At 44.1% G+C, this 23,568-nt stretch overlaps 2 protein-coding genes across 4 annotated transcripts in view; one reads left to right on the forward strand and one right to left on the reverse strand.

Annotated features, from left to right (window-relative positions):
• Positions 1-494: 494 nt before the first annotated feature.
• stx4 (syntaxin 4) lies at positions 495-12,476 on the forward strand. The gene is made up of 10 exons (XM_026178023.2): positions 495-681; positions 1,024-1,113; positions 3,215-3,314; positions 3,468-3,542; positions 3,622-3,692; positions 4,022-4,130; positions 7,613-7,686; positions 7,999-8,136; positions 8,217-8,327; positions 11,173-12,476. The coding sequence occupies exons 1-10, from the start codon at positions 652-654 to the stop codon at positions 11,251-11,253; spliced, it is 879 nt and encodes a 292-aa protein (XP_026033808.1). The 5' UTR covers positions 495-651; the 3' UTR covers positions 11,254-12,476.
• A 2,576-nt stretch (positions 12,477-15,052) lies between these two features.
• srcap (Snf2-related CREBBP activator protein) overlaps positions 15,053-23,568 on the reverse strand; it is a 40,656-nt gene continuing 32,140 nt past the window's right edge. For all 3 annotated transcript variants that reach the window (XM_080304995.1, XM_080304996.1, XM_080304994.1), the window contains 6 exons: positions 23,337-23,533; positions 22,605-22,719; positions 22,010-22,135; positions 20,346-20,522; positions 20,148-20,231; positions 15,053-19,972 (listed from right to left, as the gene is read on the reverse strand). In XM_080304995.1, the coding sequence (XP_080161121.1) occupies positions 15,203-19,972; positions 20,148-20,231; positions 20,346-20,522; positions 22,010-22,135; positions 22,605-22,719; positions 23,337-23,533 (5,469 nt within the window). In that variant the 3' untranslated portion in view covers positions 15,053-15,202. The remainder of the gene's footprint in view (positions 19,973-20,147; positions 20,232-20,345; positions 20,523-22,009; positions 22,136-22,604; positions 22,720-23,336; positions 23,534-23,568) is intronic.

Raw genomic sequence — 23,568 nt, forward strand, 5'->3', positions numbered from 1 at the left:
TAGGTGGCACAGAACAATGAAAATAACATTAGATCTTAAGTCGACATATCAACAGCATCTGCAAGTACGAGAGTAAGAGCAATATTACTGACCATATAAAACTGGCATAATTTTAAAATTTGTAATAAGTTCTGAGGTCTGAGGTCTACAATTGCATTTTATTACATTACAACACCCATGACCAAAATATTGTTGTTAGTCTTTGTTTGCTTTTCCTGTTTATTTTTTCCTCTTTTCCTTTACTTGTCCACTAAATTATCTATTCTCTTTTTCTGTGCCTCCTTAATCTTAATATCCTAAAGTCACGACCTTTATATCTCCACTGTATCTACACAATATGTGTTTATTTATCTATATAAATATTCGCACATATTTTTTATTTATCTTTATATGCCTAGATTATTCTACGTAGTGAGTATTTGGGAAGAAAGCCTACGATTAGAGCCTTTCAGCAGTTCCTCCTGCTATGACAGGGGCGCCAGTGAGTCGATGAGTTGAGTGGGCCGCAGAAGAAGACGCGCTGCCGCTGGAGTTTACTAGTTGAATGACAGCGGCGGCGTGAACTTTGCGGAGATTACGCTTTGGGAGCGGCTCGCTTTATTTCAGTGCAGCGTTTTTTACTTTTGATTTCTTCCCTTCGCTTTTGGAAAAATGAGGGACCGGACCAAAGAATTAGGAAATGTGAGTTTCAAAGTAAAGTGCTAACATTAGCTCTAGCTCCGCTAGCGTGGCTAAGTTAGCCCAGTTCACTACTTTACCCGAGTTAACCTAAGAGTCTCCAGGGACAACTTAGACGAGCAGAGGGAATCAAAAAGTGGTTAAGTGGGATTTTTTTGCAGATATTTCTCTTTATAAAAGTTGACTTTATTGATGTTTTACTTCCAACTTCCGTTTCAGTCCTTTCTCCTTAAAGGATAGGGCAGGCCGGGACAGGGCAGGGCTCATGATTCACATCCTCGGACAGCGAGAAAGCACTCACTGTTTTTCTTCTGTTTATGTTATTTAAAATCAATGTGACTTCAGACCGCAGAGGCTTCGGATGACGACGAGGAGGGCAAAGCGCTGATCAGATCTGGAGGCTCAGAGAAGGAAAATGAAACCTTTTTCAGAAAGGTGAGGCAGAAACATCACGCACTTCTCTCTGGAAAATCCCCCAAAATCAAATGATCTGCACTGTCCTCCTGTTACTCATTCACTTTGGTAGTTTGCACACACTTCTGAATTTTACATTTGTGCAAAAGAGAGACAAAAATGCACTACAGAGGCTTAAATATCACAGACTGCTGCTGATGCGTTCTTAACCTGTTTTGTCAACAAATCGTAGTCTGCTAACTCCCAGTCTCCTTGTACCCGAACTGTCACGAGTAAGGAACCAGAGTTATTCACCTAATATCACAAAATGTGACTATTCTCTGCGCTGATCTTAGGCCTCTATAGTAATGTGTTTGAATATCTTTTGGTTTTGATTTAAAATGGTTTGAAGAAACTTATCAATTTATGCATATCCACATTTTTGTCCTTGGAGTCTTATTCTTGGTATGGAAAACTCCCTCTAGAAAGTATTTTAAAGGTCCAAAAAGTGCGACTAATATTTCAGGAATGCCTTAGATATTCTCATATTTCAAGATTCAAGACGTTTACAAGCAAAACACAGTTTACAGGTTAATATAAATGCACAAAATTGCAAATGTACAATTATGAATAATTAAAGTTCGACAGTTCATCAGTGATCCAGCCTGATGGCCCGTGGATAGAAATTGGTTTGTTCTTTGTTTTTATTGGTCCAAAGCAAAACATGGAAAATATGAGGCCTGATCCACTTGACCTTCTTGCCACTATAAATTTTTAGAAAGACGTTTATGTTTGTGACACCATTCACCAACAGGAGGAGAGAAGCTGGAGGATAAGGACCAAGGTTATCTGGGGAGAGGACACAAGGATGTAAGGGCAGGGAGCCATAGAGGCTGGACATCCAGTGTCAGGTTAAATAGATGAGGAGTCAGAGCAGTTTAAACTGTCCTGCATAAATAAGTGGGTTAACGGTGCTGTATGCAAGTGTTTTATTTTTAAAAAATCAGTAGTTGTTCAACCAGCGTGAATAGTCTAGTTATAAGGCAGATTAATTGGTTAGTGAGCCATACTGAGCCTGAAGTCAGTTTCAACTGTCATGAAGGTGGCTTTTTACTTGGCTGGATCACTATGGCAACTTAGACTGAACACATGACCTGGTCTGCAGAAGGTTATGTTCAGTGTTTTGGTTAAAAATCATCTGGAAATGTGCTTTCACTGATTGAGAATATGTTGTAAGTATGCTTATATTTTTCATGCTGAGGAAAGCTGAGCAGCAGTGTAAACAGGGTTTAATCATGGAAGCTCGCTCACTAAAGAACTTTTTTCTTTTTCCATCCATAAGTCAAAATTTGTAGCCGGCATCTTAAAATTTTGACTTTAATTTGGCCACAGACTGAAGTGGTTTCCACACCTTTGTCATCGAGCCATGGTCCATTGAATATTATGATGAATCAAGTTAAACATTTCACAGCTTTAACTTGCAGCTGTCTCATCAAAAACCTTTGTTGCTTCGGCAGGAAATAAGAGGGCAAGTAGCAGCCAGGTGTTCCTAATCAAATGCGTAGGAAAGCTGCGTCATAACTGACAAAACTGGAACCTCCTCTTAACCCTACGCCATAACCTTCCACATGTTGTGTGCTGCATCGACCCAGCATGTAGTTATATTTCTTAGGAGGTGCATGTCAGGTTACGGCGTAGGGTTAAGAGGGGATGTGGTTACGCTGCAGACTTACTACTTCTTACAGAACTGCAGAGAGTCCAGTGGAAACTTTCTTTTTTCATGTGATGGTATATTAATATATGAGTTCACAAAACAAACACTTTTCTGCAGCACTGCTTCTCTGAATTATTTGCTGCACCAGTAGTGCCTTGTTTTTGTAAGTGCAGTCAGAGCCTGGAGCAGAAAGCCTGTGTGATACCCGTTATTGTCTCTGATGGGGGACTTTAGGTGTTGTTGAGCCAGCTAACACAAAGAAAGCTTACATATGTTGGCATTGCTTCATAGATATCAGAGGGCGCTGCACCCATTTTAGCTATAAGGACTGATAGAGGGAATAGGATGAGATTTGCTTGATATATGAGATAAATTGAGCTAACAAAATAGTTCTTTTGTTCCCTAAAATTCTTTCCTTGTTATCGTCAGACCCAAGAAATTCACCAGGGGCTCCAGCAGCTCAAAAGGATGGTGTCTGACCTCGAGAACAAACAGAAAACTGTGCTGGGCGAGGCGCTACCGAAGGAAGGTGCGTAATATATCGTCATATATAAGGTGTAGTGGTTCACCGAAAGTTGCAGACAGAAGCATGTTAGTAAACTGTCAGAGGAGAGGGGGCGATCAGGTTGTCCTATTCAAGGGTTTTGTTTGCTAAATTTACTGTTTTTGATCTTTTGCACAGATATGAAGAAAGAGCTCCAAACTCTTCGAGACGAGATCAAAACGCTGGCTGGTCAAATCCAGAGAAAGCTGAAGAGTGAGTATCTTTGAGCTGCAGGGGGAAAAGATTTATTATTTTGTTCAGCATGGCTTGACTTATGGCCATCTTTCCACAGGTATTGAGCCCAAGAAGGGAGAGGATGATGGGAAATACATACCCATAAATACTCGAATGCAGCGCACACAGGTAGCACCCGAGACTTTTTGTAATCAGCTAAAAACATAACGCCCCTCTCTTTCTATTTTCTCTGTAAACAGCATGCCATCGAGGTCATGTGACTGGCGTATGATCAGTTTTAATGCTCTTTATAGCCTTAAAGTGGAAATGAATGCTGTGCTGATAGTTTAGACTGCGGTTATTGATAACCATTTTAAAAGCAGCTAAATCGTAGGTGTTATCTGTAATGGCCACTCATTGTGAAAATGACAGCTGGTTTTGGGGAAATTTTGAGGGAAATTACGACTACATTTGTTTTTTCACTCTGCTTCCTTTTTCTTTCGCTCTCCTTTTGCCAGCACACTATCTTGTCCAAGGAGTTTGTGGAGCTCATGGGCCACTGTAACACCATCCAGGCTCAGTACAGGGATAGAAACGTGGAAAGAATACAGAGGCAGCTGAAAATCAGTGAGTAGCACGCAGCACCGAGGAGATATATCTGTCACCTTGTCAGATTTTTGTGGTCTGTGGTCTCACTTGGGGAAATCAGTTTTACCGATCACTTCCACACTACGGCAGGAGGTTTAAAGTCGGGTGACAACGCCATGCCGTTTTCTTCTTTCTGTCACTTTCTGTTTTAAAATGACACAACATATGTTTAAAGGGGGTGAGATGGATATTTCACACTAATGTGCAGTGTGCCTCTACTAGGGTAGCTTTGCATGATTCACATTTCAAAATAATCCTTTATTTTATTTTTTAATCTTGTACTGTACCAAAAGCAGTTTTAGCTCCTCCCCCTTTTAAAGACAACTTTCTCCTAATTGGCTGCCCCTCAAACACAGAAAGGTTGGGTGGCCAGTGGGTGGGGTTTGTGACCATATTAGAAATATCCCCTCTCTGTAACGTCATACTGAGCCAAGACTAGAAGAACACAGTCTGAAGCCTGAGCTTTTGGCTCACAGGGAGTACGTGTACATAAACTGATCACATTATTTTAAAATTTGATCATCGACCTTTAAAACTGGACATGAATTAAAGGAAAAGCACAAGTTCACTTTAAAAGAATTCCGACACCATGCTGGTGCTTGAAGCTGATTTGACCAAAGATGAGTCAAAGGTGCTCAGCTAGCAGCTCTGCACAGCTTCATGTGTGGTCACGAATGACTAGAAAGCACTGCTGTAATTTCCTGTCATATCCTGCAGTGGTGGTCGTTCCTGTTAAATGAAACCATACAGTCAAATAATGAAGTCAGTTTAGGTACAAACTAAAAAGCTCAGGCCTTGAACTGCTCTAAAATGTTGATGTATGGATTAGAGATGGACCGATCCGATATTACGTATCGGTATCGGTCCGATACTGACCTAAATTACTGGATCGGATATCGGAGAAAAATAAAAAATGTAATCCGATCCATTAAATATCACGAAAGCACCTCACAAAACTTGCAACACGCCGTAACTCACCTCAGAACGTTAGCACGTCGGAGCAGTATGCATCACCTGATAGAGCGGCTGTGGCATGCGGGACCTGTCGGTGGTCTGGATAGCATTTGGAGCTTCGCTAGCAACCCGGCATTTCATCTCCGACAAAATTATCCCGAGAGAAGTAAAGCAAGTGTGTAAGTCCATCTCTGAATGTTTGTAAAGCATTCCTGCGTTAAGCTTAACGAGCGACTGCCTCTCGCTCTCCGGCTGCTACTTCAATCATGAAACTGCTTAATGATCAGCTGATCGGCTTTTCTGTCGCGAGTCCGTGTCTCTTGTTTGCTTTTGGCCCACTTTGCACCAGAAAGAGGAAACCAGCGGCTGAACAACAGCAGCACGTTTAAGCTTGATCAGCTATTGTTAGAATTTATTTAATATTACCGTATTTCCCGGACTACAAAGCGCACCTGAATATTAGCCGCACAAGCTAAAATCAGGGGAAAATCCTGTTTTGTACATACATTAGCCGCACCTGACTAAAAGCCGCAGGTGTTTCAATGTTGACTTATCATATGCAAGAGAATATGCACAAAGGGAATTGTCAGGAAAGAGATGGCTGTTTGGAGACATCACTTTTATTAATATTTTGAAAAACAAGTTATGGGTACATATTTGCACATGTAGTACATAACAGTAACCTACAGCACACCAGAAAAATAGATTCGGACTACCTTTTAGGCTCAGGTGCAGTGACACGGCTTTAACAAGAAGAAAAGTCAGTCATTCACCACCATCTTTCTCTTCTTCCTGCGCTCTAAAACCACCAAAGTCCTCTTCTCCAATGTCGGAAAGGAACAGGCTCAGGATGGCTTCGTCATCCACTCTCCGCTTCTCTCCTTCGTTGTCACTTTCAAAACCAAAGAAATCCTCATTGTCAGAGTCGAACACCCTCAGAAGGGCCGTGGCGGTGTCCTCCTCTCCATCATGCAGCAGTCCAGCCCTTCAAAATCCGTTGGTGATCGTGGATGTTTTCGCACTTTTCCACGCTGTCAGAATCCACCAGTGGAGTTGGGCATAACTTGCTTTTCGCAAGTTTATCGCCGCTCGTCATCCACGCCTCCCGCTGAACGCGTAGCGCTACTTTGAAGTTTGTTTTTCGCGCTACTTCGTACGGCACTACGTTGCCTGGCGGACGGACATGTGACTAACATACCACTCTTGAACCTCGATCCTTCCGCCAGGCAACGTAGTGCCGTACAACAGCGGAACAAACAAAACAAATCGTCTTACGATATCACAAAAATCATGGAAAATCCATAGAAAAGCCGCACCTGACTAAAAGCCGCAGGGTTCAAAGCTTGTGCAAAAAGTAGCGGCTTATAGCCCGACAATTACGGTACTTTCTACTCGAGGATCTTTTTCTACGTAGCTGACGCTGGTAACTGTGCAGGGGCGGATCTAGCAAAGTTTAGCCAGGCGGGCCGATAGGGCATGAACAGGGAAAAGGGGGCACAAAGACATACTTTTCTTTCTTATTCTCATTTAAAATGTCTCGCTTTTAATTATTTAATATTTATCTGAATCTTACACTCAAAGTTTTAATCTGATGTAAAATGAATAGAAGTCAATTACTGTATATAGTGACTATTAAGTCTAATATATATACCCTAGTAAGCTATAGTACTTTTTCCTTTGGGAAGGTACCATCTGTGCAGTCTGCAATTTTGTTGAAGAAAGATGTTGAATCTATTTAATATTTCTTGAAAAATAATTGATTTCTGTGCATTTTTTTCACACTGCATCAAATTAAGGTTGATTATGTCGATTAAGCATCATGAGGTGGAGCGTGAGGGGTGGTTCCCTATTTTTTATTTATTTATTTTTGTTGTTGCTGGGAGTTGGAACCCTATTAGTTAGGTTGCTTAATATTTATGCTAAGTACTCTTTAAAATACCAGAATAGGGAGGATGGTGTAGGTTTAAGTTTATTAGATTGATCAGTATTGCTGAACTATGAAATATTTTTTTTTGCATACAGGTATAACAGAATAGCTTTAGTGTAGTTGTTGTTTTAAACTTGAGTATGAACTTATACAAAATGCAGCAAGATATTTAAAAAAAACAGTTTTGTTGATTAAAAAACACTATATCGGATTCATATCGGTATCGGCAGATATCCAAATTTATGATATCGGTATCGGTATCGGACATAAAAAAGTGGTATCGTGCCATCTCTAGTATGGATATTACAGTGACCTAAATGGGACCTCTTATCTCGAAGCTCACCCACCCTGCTCCACCCGTCAGTCAGAAGAGGGTTGGCTAAAAGGGGAATGGCTGAAACGCCTTCAAGTTTAAGATAAAGAGATTATTTTGAACTGCTAATCATGCAAAGCTACTCTAGTAGAGTGTGAATAATGCTAATGGGAGCGCTGTAATCAGCTGTAGACGAGGACAGAACAATATCTTCACCGTTCTGCGCGTTCCTCTAAACGCTCTGATTCGATTTTCTCCTGTCTTCAGCTGGCAGCAACGTGACAGATGAGCAGCTGGATGCGATGCTCGAGAGCGGGCAGACGGATGTTTTCACCCAAAATGTGAGTACGTGCGAAGTTAACAAAAAGCAAAGTGTGTTTCAACATGAGAAACCACAACACAGACTTCCCTGCAGCAGATGCAGGTGTTCTGTGGCTGCAGGTTTAGTAACTTTCACACACCTCTCTAACTGCTCAAACAGGACTACAGATATGGTAAGAATATCCTGTGCAGCCCTTAGCTGTGCTGTAGTCTAACTCAAGTAGCTCGTGCGAAGACTCCTGCAGGTTTTGTGCTGCTGTTCATAGATGACCCCCTGAAAAGTTGTGCCTGGTTCTGCTGTCCACGATTTCCCTAATAAATATGGTGTCCAGATCCTGAGTGATACTAAAGCTACGAGGCAGGCTCTGAATGAGATCGAGTCCCGGCACGATGAGATCCTGAAGCTGGAGAGCAGCATCAGAGAGCTGCACGACATGTTCCAGTACCTCGCCATGGAGGTGGAGGCTCAGGTAACGCAGCGCCAATGAAGTCGGTGGAGCTGGTTCGGGCTGCGGATGGCGTTTGATTGTGATGTTTTTGTTCACCGCAGGGCGAGATGGTGGACAGGATTGAGAACAATATCAACAAGTCTTCAGACTACGTGGAGAAAGCAAAGGGCGAACTGGAGAAAGCGGTCACGTATCAGCATAGATCACGCAAGGTACGCACAGAGAAACCCGAATGACATCATGAAAAGGACAGTTTTTTAATCAGTTGATCTAAGCGTCACTTTTACTTTCATTACACTCACAGCAACGACGAAGCCAAGTTTTCTCGCAGCTCGATTACACACACAATCTAAACAAGGATGCAAATCGATGCGAAGCCTCTTAGCTAAGAGACTGTTTTCCCACATTCACATTAAGGTGCTCGTTTCTGCAGGTTCTCACTTTTCTCTAAAATAACAACACAAAGAGTGAACTTCAGGAGGATTAGTCTGTCCAGTTAGGAAGCAGAAACGTTTATGATTTCAGCTGCTTTGGTGCAAATTAAAGCAACAACTGGTAGAAAGGCAACAACAAGGCAACTGCCAAATGGTTTTACAGTGCGTGCTCTCTCCTTATCCCTCCTCTAGTTTTGTTTCGCTGCTACTGGCATGAGATAGTACCTGTACCCCTTTCAGCTCCTCCAGGGTCTCCACAGTGTGGAGGAGAGAGCAGGAGCTGGTCAGAGCCCTACATGTACACATGTCAGAATCAGACTCAGTGAGGGTGGCATGATGACCTGAAGTCCTTTAGTGGGACTTGTGATCAGAAATGAGAGTGTAGAGAGGCCTAACCAACTGTCATCAAGCATGATTGTTGGTTATTTCCATGCAGACATTACCTGATGTTAATACATTGGGGAAAAAAAAAAAAGGATGAGAAATACTTATTTTCCAATTTAGAGGTCAGAGTTACACAGACTACACTCAGTGAAACTGTAAAATCTATGAAAATACTTCCTTAAGCTTGTTATTAAACAGTAATTAATTTAATGGTTATCATTAAATTTGGAAAACCAGAATGTGTTGATGAAGAGATGGAAACACGACTCACTGTTTTCCTAATATTCTCTTAGTGCCTTTTTCTATAAATATACCAGCTTTCCTAGTGTAAGCAGTTATCCTAAAATCTCCTAAATTAAAAAACTAAATCAGAAACAGCAGAGATGCATAACAATAAACGGACACTTTGTGCTGCAGAGAGTCCTATCCTCTTTTGGTTTCATGGGTACTTTACAGGGAAAACGAGGAGAGGGCTCCGATCCTCTTTGTTTTTCTTCCTCCTCCGTGCTGTTATGAGAGAATAGCTCTGCCCTGTATTCACATGAGTGACGCAAGGTGAAACTTCCTGAAACGAGTTTCCTCATTATTCTGCTTTGGAAAATGCTGCCTTGCAGAGAAATGCTGTTTGGATCGCCACTAAAACTCGATCACTGTGCTAAACGTGCAGAGGAGCGGCCTCTGTGTGCTTAACGGCAGCACGCTCCAAAGTCGGAGAGTTTGTAAATATTGACACTGGAAACTGCTCTAATGGAGGAGAACAGCAAATAAATTAAGCTTCTCAAATATTGTGGTAATCCCATCTGTCTGGTTCTATCAGACTCTCGTTAAAAAGATTAAAAATCCTAGACTGTGTGATAAGTGAAGTGCTACTTTCTTGGCCAGCAGGGGGCGACTCCTGTGAAGTGAGGATGTATGGGGAAAAAAAGCCTTTAATATATAACCTGAGCAAACACTTTCCTGATCAGTTTTTGCTCTCAGTTTGTAATTTTGCACATTAGGGTCTCATGTGTGCATTTTTAAGCCTTCATAGCTCTTAACTACACAATAAGAGATGAGAGCCAAGCACCAGGACCCTTTTTTTCCCCTTATAATTCATTGGACAAAACTTAAAGTGCTTTTTCGGTAACTTTGAAGGGTCATATAACCATGTGGGAAAGGTGTCTGGTCGAAACAAGCAACAGCATGTGAACGTCTCCTTTTTGATACCAGGCACATCTTCTAGCTGTATTTCGAATGCTGGGATGCTTTAACACTCCTGAATGTTGCTTATGGTTATGAAATGGAGCGACTTTAGTGTTTACATGACACATCGCACTGATCAAACAGCTTCAGGTCAACTTTAAGCTCAGAAATGAGACCCTCTGGATAAACAAGATCCAGATTTGTCCCACCGGGGCAGATGGCCACCCCTCCCTGAGCCTGGTTCTGCTGCAGGGTTCTTCCTGTTAAAAAGGATTATTTTATTCCCACTGTCGGAAAGTGCTTGCTCAAAGGGGATGGTTTTATTATTAAATACTGATTTCTTTTTTTTTAAAAATTTTTAAAGTAAAAAGCACTTTAAGGAAACTGCCGATGTGATGTGGCGCTATGTAAATAAAATTAAATAGAAGTGACTAAATTTTGGCTTGAGGTTGAGCGCTTTGCAGGAAAACTGCTTTAATCTTGAACACATCATCCCATATAAAATCAGTGAGCATCTCCCACCTGATCCGATCACGATCAGCTGATTTTTATATACAGCAACTTTAGCTTGTTTATTGAAGCCATTCAAAAGTTGTGCAAGTTACAGGCCCTGAAAACACAATAGCTTGTCTTTGGGTGTTGACTCTTTGAATTAAATCCCCATCTGGTCAGACTTTATGGCACCAGCTAAGCTTCACAGGCTCATGATGATCAGTTGGGAAAGCTCTGGTTTTATGACGTGATTGGAAAAAGACGATGTGTGTTGCTCATGCACAAAAGAAAGAAAAGGAAACAAAAAACAAGGTTAACTTTACAAACCACGCCTTTGTTAGCTAGAAAACAAGCCTGGTATTACATGTTGGGTTAAAATGAGACCTCTCATATGCTGTAACTTATTATAACCAGCGATCTATCCCACAGAAAAAGGGGCCGCTGTACTTGTTTCTGTGTGTCGGAGACTATAAATTGGCCCCACTCTGAAACCATGATGGGGTGGGGGGGATTGATTTTTCTTTCCTGGAATGACTCTAACCTGTGTGCTTATCTCCCGCTGCAGAAAAAACTCTGGATTGGAATCTGTTTGGCCATCCTTCTCCTCATCATCATCATCGCCTTGGTCACCACCTTCTCATCCTAGCAACACCCTGTGGTGCAAGTTAGCAGAAGCACATTATGGATACCCCCAAATCCACACATTCATGCATATACATCAGCTCACAGGATTTACAGCTGAGCGGAGTCAGTGGATTTCAGTTTGATTTTTTTTTTTTTTTATTCCTCTAACCCTCCTGTCTGCCTAACGGTCCTACTCTCCACTTTTTCTGTTGTATGGAAGAGATGTGCTCTGTCGTTTAATCTCACAATCTGTGCTGCGCGCTCGATGCCGGCGCCGCACGTTTTCTGTCAGTTTCTGTTCTGCAAAAACAAACAGCGGGACTCACTGTGGACTGTTACACCAGTCGATCCTTCCCCTCCTGTGTTTAAAAAAACAAAACAAAAAAAAAAAAGAGGAATTAAGTGACCTTGAGTGGGGCACAGAGCAGTATTGATCAAACACTGGCACTCGTCATACTGTACTCAGGAAAACTGTGTTGTAACGTTGATGGTTCTGGATGAATTGGAGACCTAAAGAACAATTTTATAATGTAGGCCTTTTATAGTCGGATACAGGAAATAGACTAATATAATTGTACATAACTGATGTTGCTGGTGATAAAAAATTTATGCAGATGATTTTTAAAACTTCAAAGTTTTTGTTTTCATACTGCGTACATGTAACAAGTGTAAATACAGTTTTGTGTTTTTTTTTGTGTGTATGTGTGTGTGAAATAACCCCTACCCTCCGCCCTTTCCTCCTCCTCTTCACATTTGCATAAGGTCTCTCAACAGTACAGGTCCAACGCTTCCCCTTTCCTGTGTCCTTCCAGTTTGCATTTTTGACTCAAAACGTTGTGCAAGCGCCTGCTTAAACAACACACACGTCTTCAGAAATGGTGCCTTCTCCTTTGCAAATGTGACGTCGTGCATTAACAAAAAGGGATGGATGTATTTTAGACTTCAACGTGTTTTTTTTCTCACCCTTTTGTCCCATTATGCAGTTTTTTTGCTAAATTTTGGAGTCAGAATACACCAAGGGGACAAATGAAACCCATTTAAAAAAGAAAAAATTAACCAAAACTGAGAGGCGGCTTCTCACTGACGCCTCGTTCAGAAGCAGAAAAGTTGCTGTGAAAAAGGCTGGCAGAGGATGGAGGGGAGTGACACTGCTACTGTGTAAAGTTATGGCTGTTTCAATTTTGCATCGCTCATTTATTTTATTATACATTTGTTTTTAAAATAAAATACCGCCATGTTCCATTATCCTCAGTCTGCCTTGTATCTTTTTAAGATTAGCAAGTCTTGAACTATCAGCTGGCCCTCTAAAGGAGCCTGGAAGCACCTCGGGATCCCCAGGAAGAACTAGAAAACGTTGCTGGGGAGGACAAAGTCTGGAATACCTGCCTAACCTGCATTTTTGTGATCCGTTTAATGCACAGGGTGTACAGTGGTTTGAAATAATGAAGAACACTGTACCTCACAGGAAAATGGAAAACATCCCTGAAAGCTTTAAAGTTGGCGAGCTTGCTGAACACTCAGCTGTGGGGTGTTTCCATCCTGATTGGTGGGAGGAAAAAAAGTCAGTGGGCAGTTTTCATTAAAATAAGTCAGGGTCTCCTCCCTTCCTGTTCTGTTAAGAGAGCAGCTGTTGCCTTTGTAGCCACAGGGACAAAAATGCAGGTTAACACAGACCAATTTTGGATTTTACCAAACATTTCATTTTTATGATTGAAAAAAGCTGATTTGAAACCAGACATGAGGTCAGTAATTGTGACACTGAAACTCTTTAGCTGATTTATATTTAAGAGCTGAAACTAGTGATTGAGCCAATAAACTCACCGCAAAAATGTTACCGATGAGGTCATGAATCAGGTGAGCCGAGGGCAGTTCTATTCTCTAGTTAATTTTTATTCTATTCTCTAGTTAATTTTTATTCAGTTTAGTTTTCATTGGTCTTAGTGTTAAGTCTGTGAAAGTATGGAGGGCAAATATCAGAGGCAAGATTTAGGAAAACAAGTAAAAGTATTACAATAAAAACAGAAGCGCTTCATAAAAGCAGTTGATTCTCTGTTACAAATACAGAAGATGTTTCAGACCTGCCAGTTTTTCATGCTTCAGGATTTAACCTCAGCTAAGTTGGTCTGTTGGCTTCAACTGTTTTTTCTAGCTCCAACTGGAGCTAGAAGTGATGATATTTGGAAGCGAAGGCATTAAGATTACATCTATAAACAAACTAATAACCTCTTGGATGACTTCTGCTACGCAGCAAACCATATTTGTCAGATACTCCATTAAGAGTTGGAGTTCGGTGAGTCGCACTAATAGAAGGTGAAGCTCAGCAGACGGTTGCAGAGCTCCAGCTCTTCTTTCTTGTGTTGGTCACAGAAATAAATCTTCATTTGGGGTAAAAAAAAAAAAAAAATTTCAACTAATTTTTGGTCTTTTTATTCAACTGTAATTGCCATAATTTTCAAGTAAAACAATGTGGAATTACAAGGATCAAAGGAATGCAACAAAAAGAGACAGAAATCAAAGTAAGACCATCACCATAAACTACCCCCCCGCCCCCCCACCAGATATCATCTTTGCTCAAAAGTAAATCGACAATTTACAGTCATCTCAAACTGTACCAGTAATTTTATTCACATTTTTTTTTTTATTTTGTCCAAGTATACTTTTTTCTTTTTTTTCTTTTTTTTTTTTTTAAACATGAACCAAAATCGATGATGTGAGAGAAAAACAAAGTTCAGGTGAAAAATGAAACATTAATTCAGTAGCACTGATGCTCGGGGTGTTTTTCCTTTCTTGTTTCATGTAAGGGGTGGATTTTTCCCCACATCATTTTTTGGATTAATTTGTTTTTTTAATAACCGAATAAGAGAAATTTAACACCCCTGCTTCAGGTGCTTCACAAGGCAATCTGAGGTTCAAAACCATTTGGCCACAGAGGCACTCTTAAATTCAGTTCTCAACATTTACTTGGCTTTTTGTGACAAGTAATTTTTTAAACTGCCTTTAGGACGTTTTGGGGGGATGAAAGCTGGATTTTGTGGTGTGACTAAAGATAATACATTTTCCAAACTGGAGACAAACATCGTCAGGTACCAGGAACCAATTCATCAACTTCAGTTGATGAACAAACGCATCACAACACCACGGTGTACTGAAAAAAAGCCGAGGGCCACGTTATTAAAGATGTGCAAAAGAGAAATGCAAGGCTGGATTTTCGAATCCGATGAACAGAAAGTGACATGGAGAAAATAAATTTTTTTAAAAATAAACAAAGAGGGGGAGAGGAGGGGCCAAACAAAAAGACGAGCTCCAGCATAGTGCAGCAAAGATCACATTGACAGATCTGTTCTCTTCCTAATAACCTGGAAGAAATAATAAAATATGCATAACTTATCAACTGACTACAGAGAAACAATAGTCAGGACAGAAAATCTCAAAACCAAACTTTCTAAAACCTTCAACTTACAATACAACCGCTCACTCGAGACTTTTAAATGTCACACAAATTACTTTTCATGGGTAACCCCAGCAGAGGGCGCCGTTTAACCCTGTCTTAACAGAGCATCTGAGTGTTCCAGTCTTTTAATGATTACAGTACATTATGTGAACTAACAACTTGCACCTTTTGTCCCACCCACGCCCCACCCCCTCCGAGTCCAAGTGGTGAGTTTTATCCACGGCATGTCCACATATCTGGACGCTCGACAGCGGCGCCACCTGTTTACCGTCAGTCCAGCGTCCCTGAGCCTTCCCCCAGCGCTCAAAAGCAGAGCTGGCGCGCCCCGACTAGAAAGGGAGAGGGCCCGAGAGGCGGTGAGGTCCCTGGCTTGTGCAGCACTCAGTTTGCTCTTGTTTTTCCTCAGAGTGCAGACAAAGCAGCAACCTTGGAGATCACGTCATGCTCTCGTATCACGCTCCGCCACACCCTCGCTTCTGTTTTTTTTTTTTTTTTTAAATTCTCCCCTTTGGCACTCCAATCATGTCTTATTGTGACGCTGTTGGCTTGAGGAGGAGCGGGTGCTTGCGGCCGGTGAGCGGGCCTGCACTGCAGCGAGTGCAGCAACACTCCGTAGCACCCTGTCTGGCGTTGACCCCTCTGTTCCCGAGCTGCTGGTCACATCCTGCGAGAGCTTCTGGGACCTCCTGCTCTCCTTGCGACTCTCTCGGTGTTGTTTCTCCTTTTTGTCACGGCTCTTTGCCCGCTCAGGGCTGCGGTCCCTCTCCCGCTCGCTGCCGGAGGAAGTGGCACGGGAGCGGGAACCTCGGTGCTCCGTGTTCTGGGAGCTGAGGGTGCGCTGGCTGCTGTTGCTGCTGCTGCGGCTTCTGCTGCTGCGTCCGCCGCAGTCGCCCTCGCCATCGCTGCTCATGCTGCTGCAGGCGCTGTGGCCCCTTGACGACGATCGCGTCTCTCCCTCGCCTTCCTTGCCCCTCGAGGACTTCCTGCTCCCTCTCTCTTTCTCCTCTGGTTTAGGCCTCTTGTACTCCACCTCTAAGGGTGGAACCAGAGAGCCAGGGCACTGTCTGGTGGAGCGTGATGTAGATCGGCTCGCCTGATTGGGTGTTGAAGGTTTGCTGCTTTTGTTATTGGTCACAGAGTTGCTCTGAGGAGAGGCTGGCACACTTTTACTTTTAGGCTTTTGGTTTTTGTCCGAAGGGGCAGTGGTGGAAGTCGCAGGAGCTTTAGGGGTGAAGTCTTTCCGAGGTGTGTGGCCTGGGGTGTCCACCCTGCCTTTCATAGCTAAAAGCTTGGCTGCTGCATTGAGTGCTGAGCACCTTTTCCCTAGAACCTCTGGCTCAGGAGGTAGCGAGGGCGTGCTGTTGGTCAGCGTTTTAGTGTCCTGTGGTGGCTGTGATCCCACAGACTTCCTGGTGATCCTAACAGAAGACGTATCGCTGCCCGACTCTCCTCCTGTGGACGCATTGGCGTTGTTTGACGCATTTCTGTCCGAGCTGCGTGCTGGTTTGGCTCCCTTCCTGTCCTTGGTGCACTTTTCCTTCTCCTGATCTTGGAGCCTGCGTTTTGCTGAGCGAGTGAGCCGGTGCTCCTTCCTGCTGTTGCTGCTGTCAGAGTCGGAGGAGGAAGAGGAAAGAGACCTGGAGCGCCTCCTTCGAGAGGCAGTGGGGGGAAGGTCCGTCTCACTACCCTCTTCTATCTTCTCCTCCTCCTCCTCGCCATGTTCCTCCTTGTCCTCCTTCCCTGCCTCTGATGTAGGATCCACTCGCCTCTTCTTGGTAGGATGTCTGTTCTCGTAGGTCCTCTTGTGGTGGGCATGGCGGGTGAGGGTGGAGGTAGAGCACCCAGACGATGGCGAAGAAGAGCAAGCAGACTCCTGGCTACTCTGGCGACTAAGTGACCTTTTCTGGATAGCAGGTTTCTGATCCTCAGTAGTTTTCTCTTCTTCCAGAGGGTTAGCTTCATCTTTCGGAATGGGGGTTGTGGTTTTTGTTTCTCGTCCCACTCCTTGGGGCCTTCCTGACTCTTTGGTCTCAGAGGAACTCTCCACCTTTCTTCTTTTAGGCTGAGACTGGCTAATGTCTGAGTTTTTGTCGTCGTCTTCCTTACTCATCGCAGCTTCAGCCTCCATTTCTGTCACCTCTTCTTGGTCGCTTTTAGAAGCTGACTCTTTCTCTGTTGATGGCTCTAAAGATGGTGCAACGAGGGGAGTGGATGAGGGAGCGGATATGGGAGCAGGTGTGGCTTCCTCGGTCTGAGATGGTGCAGGAACACTTGTGGATGAAGAAGTTTGTAGCTGAGAGGAAGTGACTGCAGAGGTTTGTGTAGTGGACACGGGTGGAGCTGTTTTGGTTGTGGATGCTGTGACTGTAGCTACTGAAGCAGGGGTGATGGTTGTGGTTGTTGACCCTAGGGAAGCAGACTTTTCTGGTGATGATGTAGCTATGGTGACAGACAGTGATGCTGATGTTGTAGCTGTTACCGGAGGTGTCTTGTCAGTCTTTTCTGCAGTTTTGGGAGGAGAAGAAGAAGTGAGGACTTTGGAGGGCGCTGCAGTTGAAGGTGTTGTTACTCCTTCTGCTGGGGGTGATGAAGCTGCTGAAGCCTTCTTTGCCTCTGCAGGTGTAGCAGCACTTGTGGAAGTTGTAGTTGGAGGAGGCGTGCAGACTGGACTTGATGCTGAAGGCTTTTCGGGCTCTACATGTTCCTGAACCTCTGCAGTTGGTGATGCTTGTTCGGTCGGGCTTTTGTTAGCAGTTTCAATTGTCTTTGCTTTGGCTGGAGGGGAAGGTGGAGCTGTATTACCAGAAGATGGTGCCACTGTTTTGACCGGTGGTGATGTAGAAGTCTTGTCAGACACTGTCTGGATTGAGTCTAACATACTGGTTTGTGCTGTTTTTACTGGAGCTGTCACAGTCGTAGCTGTAGCTGGAGGGGTCTGCTTGGGCGAAGATGGAGCTGGGGAGGTCTGCTTGGGCGAAGGTGGAGCTGGGGAGGTCTGCTTGGGCGAAGGTGGAGCTGGGGAGGTCTGCTTGGGGGAAGGTGTAGCTACAGGGGCTTGTTTAGGCGAAGCTGTAGCTTGAAGGCTCTGCTTGGGTAAAGATGGAGCTGGGGAGGTCTGTTTGGGGGAAGGTGTAGTTGGAGGGGTCTGCTTGGGTGAAACTGTATCCAGACTCGATACAGGATGACTGGAGGGTGTGGAGGCTAGAGAGGCTTGTGGCAAGTCCTTCACAAGAGAAGCAGTTGGAGGTGATGTCATTGCAGTGGTGACTTGTGGTGTAATACTAACTGTTACAGACGCTGTGGTAGCAGCTGTTGTGAGTGTTGGGGTGGGGTCTTTAACAGCTTTGAAAGATGACGTAGTGGGTGGAGTGGAGTGTGTAATTGGTGTGGTTGTGGTGGTGGTTGCCTCCACAGCTGGTTGAACAGCAGCATCTGAAACTGTGGAAACCACAAGTGTTGGTTTAACACCTGGAGGAGGAGGTGAGACATCGCTGACAGGTGGAGACGGAGCTGTGTTGCTGACGGGGGTGGAGGTATACGTGGAAGAAGAGAGGACTGGTGCTGGGGCTGGACTTGGAGCTGGGGCTGAAGCAACCACTTGAGGAGAGGCAGTCTCAGAGATCAGTGAGGTCACCTGGGTTGCAGGTGAAGTGGGAAGTGAGACAGGTGTGGAAACTTCATCTGACTTTGTTGAGGAGGCTGGATTTGGAGGCGGAGCCAAAGCCTCAGTTTTAGTGTCTGTCTGATCAGCTTTGGTCGACTGTGAAGACCGAGTCATTTCAAAAATAGCAGCAGGAGGCGGGGTCTCTGAGATCGTCAGTTCTGTCCTGGAATCACTTTTAGATAGATCAGTGTTCTGACTCTCATTAACGGTCTCTAGCGTGGTCGTTGAGTCCTTGCGGGGACGACCCCTCTTACGTTTAGGGGACAGTGGCGGGTTTCCTTCCTCAATTGCCGAGATGGGATGTGGGCATGTGGTCGATGCGTTGTCAAGTTCAGGTAGTCTTGTGGGAGTCTTAGGGGGCCGGCCCCTCTTTCTTTTCATAGGTGGCATGAGAGAGTTCACGCTGGACTCCGCAGCAGAGGCGGAAGCAGCGTCTCTGCCTGGTGGGATGTCCGTTTTCTTGGACTGGTTCACTCCCCGTCCTCTCCCTAGATGCTGCTCTCCCATCTGGGCAGCCATACGAGATTCGGTTTCCAATCTGCGCCGCACGGGAAGATTCCTCAGCACTGGCATGTCAGGAGACAGATGAGGAGGGGAATATGGAGGATAGCCTCTGACAGGCTGAGGGTGCACAGGCGGACTTGGGGTAGCGTCTTGGTCCAGAGGGGATTTGGTAACAGTCTCTTTAGTTTTGCCGTCTTGACTCTGTGATGCGTCCTCCTTGTTTGGCTCGTCAACAAATCCAGCACCGCTGTCCTCCGCCGTTGCCTCTTCTGAAGAGCAACCACCTCCCGTCCCACTTCCTCGCCGCCGCCTCTTTCGTGGCTCTTTCTCTTCCACCACTGTGACTAGCCGGCCCGGGAGCTTCCGCAGAACTTTGGCTGATGGTGAATCTTCAACCAGTCCCCGCAGCACTTCACCGTCAGCTGACTGCCGCTTGCGAGGCGACCGTGAGCTGGTGGAGGGAGGAGACATGGCGCAGTCTTTACTGTCATCATCCTTAGTCTGATGATCCGCCGGACAGCTGGACTCCAGCGATGACTCAGACGCCCTCCTCTCCTTCTCCACCTCCTTCTCCTCCCTCCCCGTTTTGGAGATTTTACTGTCCGTCTCCCCAGCACACTGCTGTTTCCCACCAGGGGGCGAGGCTGTAGGAGGGGAAGGCACTGGGCTGGGATGGGAGCGGTTTGGTTGAGTCCTGGTTTTGGCGTTCTGGTGATCTCTGGCGGGAGATGACGCTTTCGAAGATTTGGAGGAATCTTGAACCCGGGTGGATGATGACGTTTTGTGGTGGTCTGTGCGGGATGGGATCGTAGACGCAGAACCTGTGTCTTTGGCAGCTCCTTGTCCTCTCAGACCTGAGCGGGATCTTTCAGGCACTTCTCTGGGAGTCGTGGGCTCAGGCTCAGTTTCAGGCGAGGCCCCACGGAGTCGGCCGCTAGTCCTTGTAGAGGTGGCAGTCTTGTCCTTGGGTTTACGACCACGACGGGCTGGAGCTGGATGGGCGGGTTCAGCAGAAGTTGGTGTTGACAAAAAGTCGTCCTCGTCATCATCAGATGATGTGTGGAGCTTCAGGCCCTCCTCCTTTGCCTGGTCCAGACCCTTCCTGGCAGCCTCCACCTGTTCCTAAACACACAAGAGGAGAAGATTTTCTTTAAAGTTTTATCAAGTTAAAAATGTTTGACTTAAACCGAAATCAAATATTTTCTAGTTCTCGTTCCTGCTTTTCCCTTTATTGTCTAAATTACTTTCAAGTATTAATCACTAATTATTAAGCTGAAGTTGAAAGTTGTGATTTTACCTCAGCCTGCTTCAACTCCTCTTTGCACACATCTTCTAACGAAGCTTCCAGGAAGTTCATGGCGTAGCGCTCAATGGGAGTGAGCTAAAGACAAGCAGAGGAAAAGGTGCGTTTAAACAAACTGTAATTCAAAGATTCAGCAGAGCATTAATATTTTATTATATTATACATTTTTATAGCCGATGTGTTTTTACTCACCTGCTCCACCAGTGCGGCTATTTCCTGCTCGGCTTTAGAGAGCTCCTCCACTTCCTCCTGCTCCCCGCCGTCATCAAGCGGTATGTTTTCGTTGAACTCCGCCAGTTCGGCCACCTGCTCTGCTTTGGCCTGAGAGGCCGCCACTATGTCCTCCTCATCCTCGGCACGACACAGCGCCTGAAGCAAACAGATGGAGATAATCAGGTAAATGTCCACAAGCATGATAAATGTGGCAGGAGTTAAACTTTTTCCTGACTCTTGGATTATGTCTGCGTACAAGGGGTGAAATAAAGTTCAGGTTTTAAAAATCAAATAACTTAGCCTAGTCAAATTGGTCGAATCTCCGAAGTTATTCTATTGTATTCTTTTCAAACAGTGGTCCAGGTTAGTGAATGGAATTGGAGGAGGGGAGAAATAGCAGCTACAACACCCTGACCAGATGGAGGAGTTATTATAAATTCCGTCTCCTGCAGAGTTGGAAAAGGATGAAACTATCCATAGAGTCCAGAAATGTTTTTGTACTGGTCTATAAATGGGTTTAGTCCTGCTGTAAATTTGGGCATTTTAACACCATCGCCATCCTCATATACATGTTTACATGAATATGGGGATGGCTTGCTTTCAAAGCCAGCCTCAGATGGCTTCATTTTTAAGCCCTGGGTGTCAGCAGAAATTATCTAAACTGTGGTGCGTCCCAGCACACGGCACAGTGCAAGAACATTTTTGAAAATGTGCATTATCAAGGATTTGACATGGTGGAGGAGATCAAGAGTTCAAGTACAGCCAGGGCACAAGTAGAGGAGGAACACGACAGGAGTTCTCGTGTTAGATCAAGCGACAAAACTGGGAGCCATTAGGGATGGGAATCGAGAACCAGTTATTGAAGAAAACCAGTTCAATTACGGTTCTTGCACAATCAGCTGATTTCAGTTTGTGTCAGAGGAGGAAAATAGCGAAGCAGTCTAGAGCATGGATTTGAACATTTACTTTTATTGTACAAAAGGACGAGATGAACGGTAAAGTGGAAACTTGCATACCCAGGACAGAAACAACTGCATTATGGTGCTAACACAAAAAAAACCAACAACGGTTCTTTAAAAGAATCTGCCCAGACAGCATGCTAACGCTAAGCTAGCCAAGAACGCAGAGTGAAAGTAATGTGACAAGTAGTATAACAAAGTACTTTTTCCCAGGAGTAATTAAGTCATGTACTGCATTACTTTTGAGAAAAGTGTTCTGTGTCATAATTACTTTTTTGAGCAAAGTTTGAACACTGATCACAACAAAGACGGGAAATACCTCAACAAACATTTGACCCACAGTATACAATTGATTTGCATGAATGTAATTTCTTTGTTCCTGCTTAGATGTCAAAACAGAGCCAATGAGAACCCAGTGTTGATCAAGCAAGAATTGAATCGATGAGTAATGTCAATAAAGGAATCGCTAAATTCTTGAAAAGTCCTTGAAACAGTCCAGAAGTTCATAAGAAGATCACCTTTAACAGGAGATCTTTTTTTTTTTTAAGCTTTTCATTTCAATAGGCTGAGAGCAAAAACCTGATTCAGTTTATATTGCATCTAAGACTTTCAGTAAATGTACATTTTGTTCCTGGTAATCACCAAAAGGTGGGTGGTAAATATCCAGTACACCAAGTTTCTAACCTGCTCCAGGATGGTGGTGCTCTGCTTGTTGACGGCTTCCTCCTCCTCAGCCTGGGGCACCGACAGCTCCACCGCCGCCTCCTTCTTCTCCCCCTCATTCACATCAAACAGCTCTCTGATGGTTTGCTGAGGAACAAAGTGACAGTCGGACACATTTAGCAAAGGCAGAACGGGTTATGTGTGCTTGATGAGACAGAGAAAACAAGAGGCACTTGAACTGCTTAATGTCATCAACACACTAAACTCAAAAAGACCAATTAGAAGAAACTCCATTATACTTCAAAAAAAAAAAAAAAGAAGAAGAAAAAAAAAAGCACAAGTAGTATTTATATAAAAGACAGTTTGAACAAATTTAATTAAAAGGGGGATGAGGTCTCGGCCTGTCATCCAGCACTGGAAAAACATCCCTTCACATGATACCAGTGACTGTATTCAATTATGCACCAAGCACCCACCCACATGTTTGAGCGCCTTTCAACTATTAATCATGCACAGATGAATCACTGAGCTTATCCAGACACAAAAGAAGAAGGAAAAAAAAGGCTTGACTGAAGGGCATTTATTTTACAAAGAAGGCCCCGTGTAAACGTGATACCTGTTTAAAGAAGGCCGTGGTGAAGTTTCCTCCTTCGATAGCCATATCTCCCAGCATCCTCTTCTGGTTTGCCTTCTTCAAAATGTTCTCCTCCACCGTGCGCTCACTGATCAACCTGAGGAGGAACATAAAACGATTTAGTCTTTTAAAAATCACATTTCTATTTTTCACTGGGCCAATGATTATCGGGTGTATAAAACCTCCCCCTACACCCAGATGGGTTGGTGCTGACCAGGTGGTGTGAAGCGTTTAACCAGATTCTGCAGATCTTTTAAATTCAGAGACTACTGAGCTCCAATTTCCATTTTAAACTTTAGATTTTTATTCCTACTTTTTTTTTTTGTTGCTTTTGCTTCTGAAATTATGCAAAGAAGGTAGGAGATGCTCATCAGTTTAAGTCAAACAAGATGAACGCTCGTATGTGTCAAACAGATGTTGACAACATATGTTATGTTCAATGCAGCGGCTCTGTGCTCTCAGCTTTTTGTTTCTCTTTGTGTCTTTTGTCTGTGAGTCCTCTATTGTGTATGCTTATTTATTGTATGTCTGTCTCTGTTTTATAGTATTGTGTCTGACTTTAAGCTGAGAACTACCACACGGAATTTCATTATGTGACTACATAATGACAACAAAGCATCTTAAATCTTAGCTAAGGGAGTGAGCTTTGATTTGGGAAAGTTTTTATGTGAGGATTATTTTTTTTTTAGTAAAAGCAGGGAAAAAGAAAGTCACCTATAGATGTGGACGTCGCGGGTCTGGCCGATTCGGTGGCATCGGTCCTGAGCCTGAGCATCCATGGTGGGGTTCCAGTCACTGTCGTAGAACACCACAGTGTCGGCCCCGGTCAGATTGACCCCGACGCCGCCGCTGCGGGTTGACAAAATGAAGCAGAAGATGCGTCGATCTGCATTGAAGCGCTCCATGAGCGCCTGGTGGTGGTGTGCAGAAGACAAACAGAGGAAAT

This window comes from Astatotilapia calliptera, chromosome 8 (genome assembly GCF_964374335.1).
Source record: "Astatotilapia calliptera chromosome 8, fAstCal68.1, whole genome shotgun sequence".
Lineage (NCBI taxonomy): Eukaryota > Metazoa > Chordata > Actinopteri > Cichliformes > Cichlidae > Astatotilapia > Astatotilapia calliptera.